Source organism: Podarcis cretensis, assembly GCF_951804945.1.
Source record: "Podarcis cretensis genome assembly, chromosome: 5".
NCBI lineage: Eukaryota > Metazoa > Chordata > Lepidosauria > Squamata > Lacertidae > Podarcis > Podarcis cretensis.
Window position 1 is genome coordinate 70,949,111 of NC_137174.1, and position 12,353 is coordinate 70,961,463.

At 44.5% G+C, this 12,353-nt stretch overlaps 1 protein-coding gene across 2 annotated transcripts in view; it reads right to left on the reverse strand.

Annotated features, from left to right (window-relative positions):
• The window catches only part of EPHA4 (EPH receptor A4), a 160,842-nt gene that overhangs the window by 60,985 nt on the left and 87,504 nt on the right, over window positions 1-12,353 (reverse strand). For both annotated transcript variants that reach the window (XM_079975858.1, XM_079975859.1), the window contains exon 5: window positions 11,707-12,045. In XM_079975858.1, coding sequence (XP_079831984.1) covers window positions 11,707-12,045 — 339 coding nt within the window. The remainder of the gene's footprint in view (window positions 1-11,706; window positions 12,046-12,353) is intronic.

Sequence of the window (12,353 nt, forward strand, 5' to 3'; positions counted from 1 at the left end):
GCCACTGCTAAAGACACATAATACGGTCCCCCCACCACCACCACCACCACGGAGCTCAAATTATGAGGGACCCTTAAAAATACAGCTTCTCACACTTTTCTGTGGCTCTTCATTTTGGACAAAGCATCTCATTCAAGAGTCTCTGTCAATGCGAGAAGCAAAGCTACAGGGAACCAGGCAGAGGGCCTTCTCGGTAGTGGCGCCCACCCTGTGGAACGCCCTTCCAGCAGATGTCAAAGCGATAAACAACTACCTGACATTCAGAAGACATCTTAAGGCAGCCCTGTTCAGGGAAGTTTTTAACGTGTGATTTTACTGTATTTTTGGTTTTTGTGGAAGCCGCCCAGGGTGGCTGGGAGGCCCAGCCAGATGGGCGGGATACAAATAATAAATTATTATTATTATTATTATTATTATTATTATTATTATTATTATGCTCTAAAATCTTCATTGCCAGGCCACTGGGAATTTGCTCCTCTTGGACCAGGGCACTGTACAACATCTGCAGTCTAATCAAAGCAGCATAACTGCTAGTCAGTAGGTGGAAGCATGTGAGTACAGGATACAGAAATCCCACAGGACCTGGGTCTAGCCTTTAGATCTCAATCCCACCAGAAATAAGAATGACCTTGGCCCTTACTACTTTGAGAACTAAACATAATACTCATTAGTCTGACTTAGTTTCCTTTCACTGATTTCCTCACACACAGTAAACCAAACACTCACTCATCAACGCAAAGTCAAACCAGCATACGTTAGGGAGATGGTGGGAATAGCTCTCCAAACTATAAATGAGGTAAATAAAAATACTTTCTTCTCTCTTGTGAAAAGAAGGGAAAGGGACAAATTATTTGTGTGTGTGTGTGTGTGTGTGTGTGTGTGTGTTAAAATGCAGTTAAGCCTTATTTTCAAAACCAGTGAATGAAACCTCCAAAATGTAAAGATAACAGAAGGTGACACTGTGAGGTGGGGTGCTTAGGATAAGGGAAATCACACGGTGAATTTGGATAACTAGGTATTTGGATGACAGAGGTCCAGGGGAGGAAACTTCTGCTATAGTTGGCATGTGCTCAGCTGCCTCTCTTGACAAACTGGAGAAGATGATGAATGCGAGAGTCAATTAACTTTATTTTTGCATGAAAATGTAAATGTGTTTTTGCAGCTACTTAAAATAATTGTCCAACTGCATTTCATTTCAAGTGTGCATGCGTTATGGGCTAATTAGAAATACAGAGAGCAAGATGGCAGCGGAACAGAAAGGCCCTTCACTTTACTAGCCTTGGCAGCCTCAGCTATAACACTTGGAATCAAACTAAGGGCCATCTGATGCTTTTGATCTGCCCATGCAACTTCCATCATTGTCAGCGTGAGCAGCACAAAGTGACGCAGGGCATGGTATAGCAATGGATCCTCATTTGATACACATACGCTATTGCACAGTCTAAATCGGGCTGGCAGAACATAGAGAAGCGCTTTATGTGCATTTTCTGTGCTATGTGGCACAATGCACACAGAATTCTAATCAGCATCTGAAAGCAAGCAGGGGCTTCCAAAGCACTACACCAAAATACCAAACAAGAAGTTGTTTATTTTTCTAGAAAATCTTCTAGTGTTTGTGAGTTACCCGGAAGTAAGCACCCAGTAAAACAGTAAAACATTGATACTCCGCCCACTGCCCCACTTTCACCTCAACCATTGTGCTTCAATTAGGAAAATCAAAGTGTGAATCCACTTCTCTTTCTCCATGACGTCCTTGAAAATCTACCCTGCCCGCTGCTTGCGGAGGTTTAGCTTGGTGCTAACTGCAATGAAACTCAAAACAGTATTTAGCTAGCAGAAGAATGTGTTCATTCTGATCTACTGGTTTGGCATTCTAGACCATATCTGACAGGTCCAGAATTTTGGAGGCAAGCAGTACAGAATGACGGTGATTAACAATCTGGAGAGATTGTGTATATATGTGTGTGTGTGTGTGTGTGTGTGTGTGTGTGTAATATTGGGAGAGTATGTTGCAGGTCTCATTCTGAAACGAAGGAGCTTTGTGACAGGCGAACAGACAGCTAGATACGCTGAAAAAGAAGGGAGTGTGTGTAAGCATTAGCCAGAGCTGGATATCGTCATACAAAAGATCCCTCGCTGACTACAGCAGCAATTGTAAAATATCCACAGCCAAGTGCAGTGAGAGAAAAGGCTGAATATTTAATAATAATAATAATAATAATAATAATAATAATAATAAATTTTATTTATATCCCGCCCTCCCCAGCCGAAGCCGGGCTCAAGGCGGCTAACAACAATCAAACAATCAGATAATCGCACATTCTAATAATAATAATAATAATAATAATAATAATAATAATTTATTATTTGTACCCCGCCCATCTAGCTGGGCCTCCCCAGCCACACTGGGCGGCTTCCATAAAAACCAGAAATACACTAAAATATCACAGATTAAAAACTTCCCTGAACAGGGCTGCCTTAAGATGTCTTCTGAATGTCAGGTAGTTATTTATCGCTTTGACATCTGATGGGAGGGCGTTCCACAGGGCGGGTGCCACTACCGAGAAGGCCCTCTGCCTGGTTCCCTGTAGCTTTGCTTCTCGTAATGAGGGAACCGCCAGAAGGCCCTCGGCGCTGGACCTCAGCGTCCGGGCAGAACGATGGGGGTGGAGACGCTCTTTCAGGTATACTGGGCCGAGGCCATTTAGGGCTTTAAAGGTCAACACCAGCACTTTGAATTGTGCTCGGAAACGTACTGGGAGCCAATGTAGGTCTTTCAAGACTGGTGTTATGTGGTCTCGGCGGCCGCCCCCAGTCACCAGTCTAGCTGCCGCATTCTGGATTAGTTGTAGTTTCCGAGTCACCTTCAAAGGTAGCCCCACGTAGAGCGCATTGCAGTAGTCCAAGCGGGAGATAACTAGAGCATGCACCACTCTGGCGAGACAGTCCGCAGGCAGGTAGGGTCTCAGCCTGCGTACCAGGTGGAGTTGGTAAACAGCTGCCCTGGATACAGAATTGACCTGCGCCTCCATGGACAGCTGTGAGTCCAAAATGACTCCCAGGCTGCGCACCTGGTCCTTCAGGGGCACAGTTACCCTATTCAGGACCAGGGAGTCCTCCACACCAGCCCGCCCCCTGTCCCCCAAAAACAGTACTTCTGTCTTGTCAGGATTCAACCTCAATCCATTAGCCGCCATCCATCCTCCAACCGCCTCCAGGCACTCACACAGGACCTTCACCGCCTTCACTGGTTCTGATTTGAAAGAGAGGTAGAGCTGGGTATCATCTGCATATTGATGGACACCCAGTCCAAACCCCCTGATGATCTCTCCCAGCGGCTTCATATAGATGTTAAAAAGCATGGGGGAGAGGACGAAACCCTGAGGCACCCCACAAGTGAGGGCCCAGGGGTCTGAACACTCATCCCCCACCACCACTTTCTGAACACGGCCCAGGAGGAAGGAGCGAAACCACTGTATAACAGTGCCCCCAGCTCCCAGCCCCCCTAGACGGTCCAGAAGGATGTTATGGTTGATTGTATCAAAGGCCGCTGAGAGATCCAGCAGAACTAGGAAACAACTCTCACCTTTGTCCCTAGCTCGGCGGAGATCATCAACCAGCGCGACCAAGGCAGTTTCAGTCCCATGATGAGGCCTGAATCCCGATTGGAAGGGATCCAAATGGTCCGCATCCTCCAGGCGTGCTTGGAGTTGTTCAGCAACCACGCGCTCAATCACCTTGCCCAAGAATGGAAGATTTGAGACTGGGCGATAGTTGGCCATACTGGCCGGGTCTAAAGATGGTTTTTTAAGAAGCGGTTTAATGACTGCCTCTTTCAGCGGATCTGGGAATGTTCCCTCACAGAGGGAAGCATTCACCACCCCGCAGAGCCCATCGCCCAGCCCTTCCCGGCTTGCTTTTATTAGCCAGGATGGGCAAGGATCCAGGAGACAGGTGGTTGGTTTTACATGTCCAAGCAGCCTGTCCACATCCTCGGGGGTAATGGATTGAAATTGATTCCATGCAACTTGACCAGACAGAGCTCTAGCACTCTCCCGCCCCAGCCCTGCTCCCACGGTGGTGTCTAGCTCCTTCCGAATATGAGTGATTTTATCTGCAAAAAACTTTGCAAAATCGTTGCAGGAGATCTTGGGGTCTTTACAAAGCCCCGGTGGTAAAGGTGGTTCCGTTAAATTACGAACCACCTGAAAAAGTCTCCTGCTACTATTTTCTGCAGATGCAATAGAGGTGGTGAAGAAAGTCTTCTTCGCCGTCGCTATCGCCACTTGGTAGGCTCGACGTTGAGCTCTAACCTGTGTCCGGTCAGATTCGGAGTGAGTTTTTTGCCACCGACGCTCTAGCCGTCTCAGCGATTGTTTCATCGCCCTCAGCTCCGAAGAAAACCACGGAGCTGTCCGGGCTCCATGCAATCGGAGAGGGCGCTTCGGAGCCAGACAGTCGATAGCCCTGGTTAACTCCGCATTCCAGCGGGCCCACCAGGGAATCAGCTGAAAGGCCATCAACATGGGATAAAGCATCCCCTACCACTCTCTGGAAAACATTTGGATCCATTAAGTGGCGGGGGCGGGCCATCCAAATTGGTCCCACCTCCCTGCAGAGGGGAAGGGTCGCGGAGAAGTCCAGTTGCACCAGGAAGTGATCTGACCATGGCACTTCTTTTGTTTCACTTTTACTTAATGTCAGATCACCCACATCACTAGAGGTGAACACCAGGTCTAAGGCATGTCCATGACTATGAGTTGGGCCAAACTTATTCAGGGACAGCCCCATGGAGGCCATGCTTTTCACGAAGTCCCGAGCAGCCCCTTGTAAGGCCGTGTCGGCATGGATGTTAAGATCCCCTAGGACAACCAAACTAGGTGTCTCCAGGAGAAAATCCGCCATGACCTGAAGCAGCTCAGACAGGGAATCCTTGGTGCAGCGGGGAGGTCGGTACACCAAAAGGAATCCTGTACTGCCCCTATTGCCCAACTTCCAGAACATGCACTCAGAAAACTGGATCTTCCCAGTAGGACGCTAAAAATATTTCATTATAAAAATCAATTAAAATCAAATTAATGGCAACTGATTAAGCAAGATTCTGTGCAGGTTGCCAGAGGAGGGAGTCAGGCTGCGCCCTGACCAAAGGCCTGGTGGAACAACTCTGTCTTGCAGGCCCTGCGGAAGGATGTCAGGTCCCGCAGGGCCCTAGTCTCTTGTGACAGAGCGTTCCACCAGATTGGAGCCGCAGCCGAGAAGGCCCTGGCTCTAGTTGAGGCCAGCCTAACCTCTCTGAGGCCTGGGACCTTGAGGATGTTATTATTTGCAGACCGTAGGTTTCTCTGTGGGGCATACCAGGAGAGGTGGTCCCGTAGGTACGAGGGTCCTAGGCCGTATAGGGCTTTAAAGGTTAAAACCAGCACCTTAAACCTGATCCTGTACTCCACCGGGAGCCAGTGCAGCTGGTATAGTACCGGATGAATGTGATCTCGCAGCGAAGACCCCATAAGGAGTCTCGCCGCGGCATTCTGCACCCACTGGAGTTTCTGGGTCAGTCTCAAGGGCAGCCCCACGTAGAGCGAGTTACAATAATCCAGTCTGGAGGTGATCGTCGCATGGATCACAGTGGCTAGGTCAGGGCGAGAGAGATAAGGGGCCAACTGCTTAGCTTGGCGGAGATGAAAAAATGCCGCCTTTGTTATAGCTGTAATCTGCGCCTCCATAGAGAGGGAGGTATCGAAGATTACACCCAAACTCTTAACGGACGGTGCTGGCACTAATTGCACTCCCGCAAGAGATGGGAGTTGCCCCCTCAATCCCATATCGTCCCGCCCCAGCCAGAGGACCTCTGTCTTCGAAGGATTTAACTTCAACCAGCTCCCATGTAACCATCCAGCCACAGCTTCCAGACATCTCGCCAGTGTGTCTGGGGCCGAGTCAGGATGGCCATCCATCAACAGATAGAGTTGGGTGTCATCAGCATACTGATGACAACCCAGCCCAAAGCTCCGGACAAGCTGGGCGAGGGGGCGCATAAAGATGTTAAAAAGCATCGGGGAGAGAATCGCACCCTGAGGCACTCCACACACCAAGGAGTGGTGTGATGACAATTCCCCCCCGAGCGCCACCCTCTGTCCCCGACCAGAGAGAAACGAGCGCAGCCATTGAAGGACTGTGCCCTGGATCCCCACGTCGGCAAGGCAGTGGTCCAGGAGTTCGTGATCGACCATGTCGAAGGCTGCTGACAGGTCTAGAAGAATCAGCAGCCCCGACCCGCCTCGATCCAGCTGCCTGCGGAGATCATCTGTTAGGGCGACCAGAGCCGTCTCGGTCCCATGACCAGCGCGGAAGCCGGACTGGAATGGATCCAGAGCGGATGTTTCATCCAGAAACCTACCAAGCTGTTCAGCAACCGCTCTCTTAACAGGGCATCCCTACCTTAATTGGCATTTCCTCTACCCATTTCACTGTGATGGCTGACTTAACAGAACATTAAGCTGAAGCTAACCTAACAGGCTAACAAATTGCCATGCAGTCTCATTTGCTAAAGAAAAAAACTTTTTTGGGGAAAAAAGCTTTCCAAAATCAGAACAGAGCAGTGTGTCCTCTGAGTAACACAAAATGAAGCCACATGGAAAGATGGAAGATAGAGACATTTCTATTTTTAATCGTCACTCTGCTTTGTTTTTCCTTCCCATGTAGCTTTATTCCCATGTGAATACTTTTTGTTTCAGAACAGAAACATTGTCCTTACTTCACTGTGTACCTACATAAAATATAACACAGGAAGGTTTAAACTGAATGGTGTGCTCAAGATTGAACCCAAAAGATGTATAACATAAGAGTACATACAATGTGCCAGTCCCTAGATTATTGTGATTGCTCTTCTCCAGCTCTATAACAACCTTTTTGAGTTTATGTAACCAGAATGTTCAGATCCTATAAGCGCTTACAGTATGTGAAATTAGATTATTATGTTTTTGCCCCCCCCCCAACTTACGTTTAATTGCATTTGCAATTTTGCCAGTCATTGGAGAGATCCTTTAGAAGCCTCTCTCAGTCCCATTTTGTTGTAACCACACCAAACAATGTAGTATCATCAGCTTGGTAAGTTTTCTCACTGAATTTAGCCTTTTAACATATACTTCCTACTTTCTAACTTAGTTTTTTTCTAGAGGATTTCTTTTAACAATAGTGGACTCAATCTATCCAAAATGAAGACTTTATAAATTCCACCCACTTCAACAAGGCCAGTGATATATAGATCAAATATGTGCTTTACTCTCCAACTCAAATGAGTGAAAGAAGCTTATTTTTAGAGCGATCATGCACCTATGATTTATTGAAACTGGTTAGAAAGGTATGTGGTCTATTTCAGCTGACAGAGACTACTGATTTTAGTAGGTAATATATCTACTTGTAACACAGTTACCAACAATAAGCCCCTATTTTCACAGTGGAAGCACTGATGAATTCAATTTCAACTGATATATCTGTTCATCTTTATGTAGAACTACAGTCTTATGTTGTAGTCCTACAGACATTAATGTAGCACTGAGTCCCACTGAACTCTTTGGGGCTTACATCTGAACAGACATGTACAGGACTACAAAGTTAATATATACTGATTATCATAGTACTGTTCCTTAATCATATCTGTTAAAATCTACATAGTATTGTTTCTTAATCATATTATAAGATCCTATAAAGCTGAGACAACTACAAGCCACCTTAACATTTTCAACATATAATGCAACATATTTTTAAAAGGCATATCATATCTGGATAAAGTCATATTGAGATACTATCTATAAGCTCAGACACAAATCTTACTATAGAATAATATCGTCTTCATATATTCACGTTGGTAACCAAAGTTTTATTTGCATATTTTCATTTAAACATTCCCTTGCATTGTCTGAGACTTACAAAAACCCATTGCAAATAAAAAAACCACCAAAATGTAAGTGAATAAACCAAAGTGCAGCTCAGCAACCTACTTACAATGCTCCAACTGAGTTGATAAAAGTTGTATAGAAAATAATGAAAAACACACTCATGACTCACAATTATATGGTCTCTCCTAATACTGTACTGCATCTATTTTCAATAAATGTGCTGCCAAGTACTCAAGCAAATAAATGAAGGTTGTTGAATGAGGTGTCCGAATGAGATTCTTTTCAGCTTTACAAGTTCTGTGAAGATACTTTTGACATTATTTTCTGCCTCCTTATATGTCTTTCTCTCACATGCAGGGGTATGATATGCAATATAGGAAAACAGGCAGGTGCCTTAAACACATGCCTCTTCTTTTAGTGAACATTGGTTCTGGAGTCAGCATTTTGGCTGTATATTCCAAAGACAAGTCTAAACAAGTGACAGGAACCAGCCTCAGAGGAGGACCCTTTTTTGCTCTGCTGCCTTCTCACTGGCTGCTCCACCTTTGAAGAGGCTGTCAAAATGGCATCCCCCAGGGATAGCACCAAAGTGGAAAAATTAGTGCAGGATATTTATGGGAGGAACTATGATAGATTTTGGCTGCCAGATTGGATGGTAGATTCTAGTAATGAAGACATCTTGGTCACCATCAGCAATAGTATAGGCCCCATAGCTACCTTTAAGGCTTTTTCTTTTATATAAAGTGAGTGAATAATACTAGGTGAGACTATTTGTCCCTCTAGTCCACCACTGACTCTGCTTTGGCCCAGCAGTGGTTCTGCAGGGTCCCAGCTGGCGGCCTTTCATATCACCTTCTACGTGATCCTGTTATCTGGAGACACCGGCAGCTGAACTGGAGAATGTCTGCATGCAAAATGTTATGTTCTATCACTATCCATCTTTCTAAGCCACATGCATCCTCACTGAACTGGCAAACAGTGATTAGAGGAAGGCTAACACAGGATGGACAGTCTCCACTACCCTAAAAAAATTATGTTGGCCAAGGTGAGCTGAATCGAAGACTGTGAAGATATGGCTTTATGAAGATGAGCCATAAGGCTGCGATTTCTTATTAATTTTGAATATAGTAGTACTTTTCCATATTAGGAGCAGGAGGAACACGGAATATCAATAAACTATAGTTTTGTAACAAGTGGTGGCTCTGCACTAGCAGAAAAGCGCTTATTCTTGTGCAAGACATGACAATACAATCTTCACTGCAGCCCTCTGCATTATATCCCATAGTATTTCTGCAGGTTCTGTAACCTGCAAGAGTAGCTTTTGAAGGGGCACAGAGGGAGCTTCAGTGGGTAAGAGAGATCAAAAAAATCATGCAATACTTGAGTCAGTAGAATACTTTCTACTAGAGCAGCTACTGTTGGATACGACGATATATGGTCAAAGGAGAAAGTTTTAATGAATGTATTTCATTAAAACAAATGTAAGGCTTTTAGACATGCCCAATTTTATAGACACTGATCTATAAAAGATCAGGTCTGCTATTTAACACTCTGCTTAGGACTTTACCCTTTGTGTTGGAGACAACAGCTTCTCAAAAGGAACTAGGATTGCCACATTCTGATCCACATGCTAACTTGGGTAGGCATAGCATTGCTCTGATCTTCACCTGTACTCGCCAACACCACTGCATGGTGATTAAAGGAAATCAATTCAAATGTTTACAAAAACACTTCATGTACAATAGAAAGAATGCAAATTTTAAATATCAGCCAGATTCTGTTATCAAACATTGCTATGAGATGCCAAGTCTTGTTGGTTTCATTTAATTTCAATGACAGCTCAAGGAGACAGCTCAAACCCTAGAACTCATGTGGCATTGGTATTCCCTAAAACGTTTCTACAGCCAATTTTATTCTTGAGAATTATTTCCCTGCAAAATTCTCAGAAGTGCATCAAACTCTGAAGAGGAAATAAACCACACAACAACACACAAACAGAGTTCATCTCCCTATTACAAAGGCAAAGTACAAATTAATTCAATATACGGCAGCAAGCTAGCAAGATTTGAAAAATGATTTCAAAATTAATTATTCAAAGTGTATTATTATTTAGGGCACATAAGAAGAGCCATGTTGGATCAGTCAAAAATCCCATCTAGTCCATCTACTCTCACAGTGGCCAACCAGATGCCTATGGGACATGAGTGCAATCACACTTTCCCTACATCTCATTCCCAGCAACTGGTATTTAGAGACATACTGGCTTTGACAGGAATCTGTAGTATAAATTCTAGCTGAGTTTCGGTTATTGTAGTTTTGAACAACCTCCAAGCATTCCAGAGGGATTTTGCCCACTTCACTTTCTCTTTCTCACTCCTTTTTACCAATCCTCTCATTTTCCCTCTTTTGAAGTCAAACGTGACTGTGGTGGATTTCCATGGCAACTGACAACCTGGAAATACACGGGGTGGTATTCAACTGAATTTTACTCAGAACGACCCAATTAAAAAGATGAACTAACTTAGATGCATTCATTTCAATGTGTCAACTCTGAATAAGATTCGGCAGCTCTATGGTCAGTATTCCCAAGTGGTTCAACAATATTTACATCTTGCAGCAAGCTTTGGGCACCACTTATGACTGAGTCTAGGGTCACTGCCCCTCTGGTTGGCTCCATGACCAATTGTTCTAGAGCCCAGTATCTCAAAAATTTCTTTGCCATGACTAGGACATGCATAAAGCTAGACTATGTGAAAATAATTGAATTTGATCATTACTACAGCACTTTCTCTTTGGGATGCTTCATTGATTTAATTCTCCACCTTAAGATCACCTAAGCATTTTGTTCAGGGGGACAATAGAATACTCTCAATACTAATCCTTGGGGCCTGATAACACCATCTACAGTGATGATGTGAAGCAGTCTCTCCTTTTTGGGGATTTCTGGCTTGTTGGAATCAATGGTGCCTTTGATTAACAGTGACACTACTTCCAATACGTCCTTGCCTGACTTTCTAAAGAGTTTGCATTCAGAGAAAACCATGTCCCTATAGTTCTCTCCATTCCACCAGGTTTCCATTGTGCCCATTATATCTGAACTCTCCTCTAAGACTAAGCACTCTAGCTCACCATCTTGGGTCAGAGTCTTTTAGCATTAGCATATAAGCTCCAATATGTAGTGTCGCTTTCCAGATGTTTAGAATTTTATCCTCCGCCCCCCAGTGCTTTGGCTTCTCTGAATTAAAACAACAATTCTGCTTGGTACCACGACTGAAACATTTCAGTTAGATGTTTCCTATACTGTTTCAGAAGCTCAGGTTAAATGCCAAACAAAATTAAAATTCTAGATCTTGGGGAAGTGCCAAGGCTGATCTATCTGTATTCTTTATTCCCTGGTTGCTATTTTACTTCTTTTCCATCTGGCGCTGAGAAAAAACAGGCTCACGGCTGAACAGCCCTCTGACTCAAGCGTTAAGACTCCTGCCCAAGGAAGAATATGACGCACTTATAAAAAGGTAGCGTTTCATATGTGCAATGAGTCCTGATGTTCTTTCAGATTAGCACATGCAGTCAAGTATAGGCCAAAAAGGGCACAACAACTGTGAATTTCAGCAACATCTCCTTAAAGCATAACTTCATCCTAATAAAGCAACCACGAAAAGTACCATGCAAAAGCAATAGCCGCATAAGCATTTCATATTTCGCTGGTGTCCTCTATTCAGCATCAACTGATAAGCTCGTACAGTACCATTTTCAAATGAGATGGAGAATGGAGAGCAAGGGAGGGAAAGTGTCTGTTGGATTTTACCTGCTTGGTTTGTAGTCACAGTGACAGATACAGCTTGGTCCGAACTAGGATTCTGCTTGGATACTCCGTTCACCGCCCAGATTTCAAAGGTGTAGTTTGTGTGTGCCAAAAGGTCAGTAATAGAAACCTTGGTGGTTTTCAAGCTATTCTGCTGAGGGCTGAAGTGTACACCACTCCCACAGGACCGGCAGCGGTTCAGATCATTGGCTCCACATCTCTTGCATACCACATTATAGGAAACATCCTCGCGGCCACCTTTGTTCTGAGGAGGGCTCCATTCCAAGTTGACGGATGTCTCGTTGACATTGGAAATCAGGTTCTGGGGGGCAGATGGAGGGCCTGCAAGACAAAAAGCACATTTTTTTAATTTATTTTTTTAAAAAATACATTTCCAGGTCAAAGGATGGAAGGAAACCCTCTCTAGGGGTGTATCTGCCCTGATGTGATCTGCTGAAACAAACATGCCTGGCAGCTAGTGGAGTCTGCAACTGTTCCATTTCATATGTAGTTTTTTGTTGGGGGGTTTGGGGGGGTAAAAGTACTAAAATGCTATAAAAGTACACACACAGTCCCACAGAGCTAAGGCCATGCACATAGGGAAGCACGATTTCCATGTGCATATTCATGGCTAGATAGCAAACTGTGTC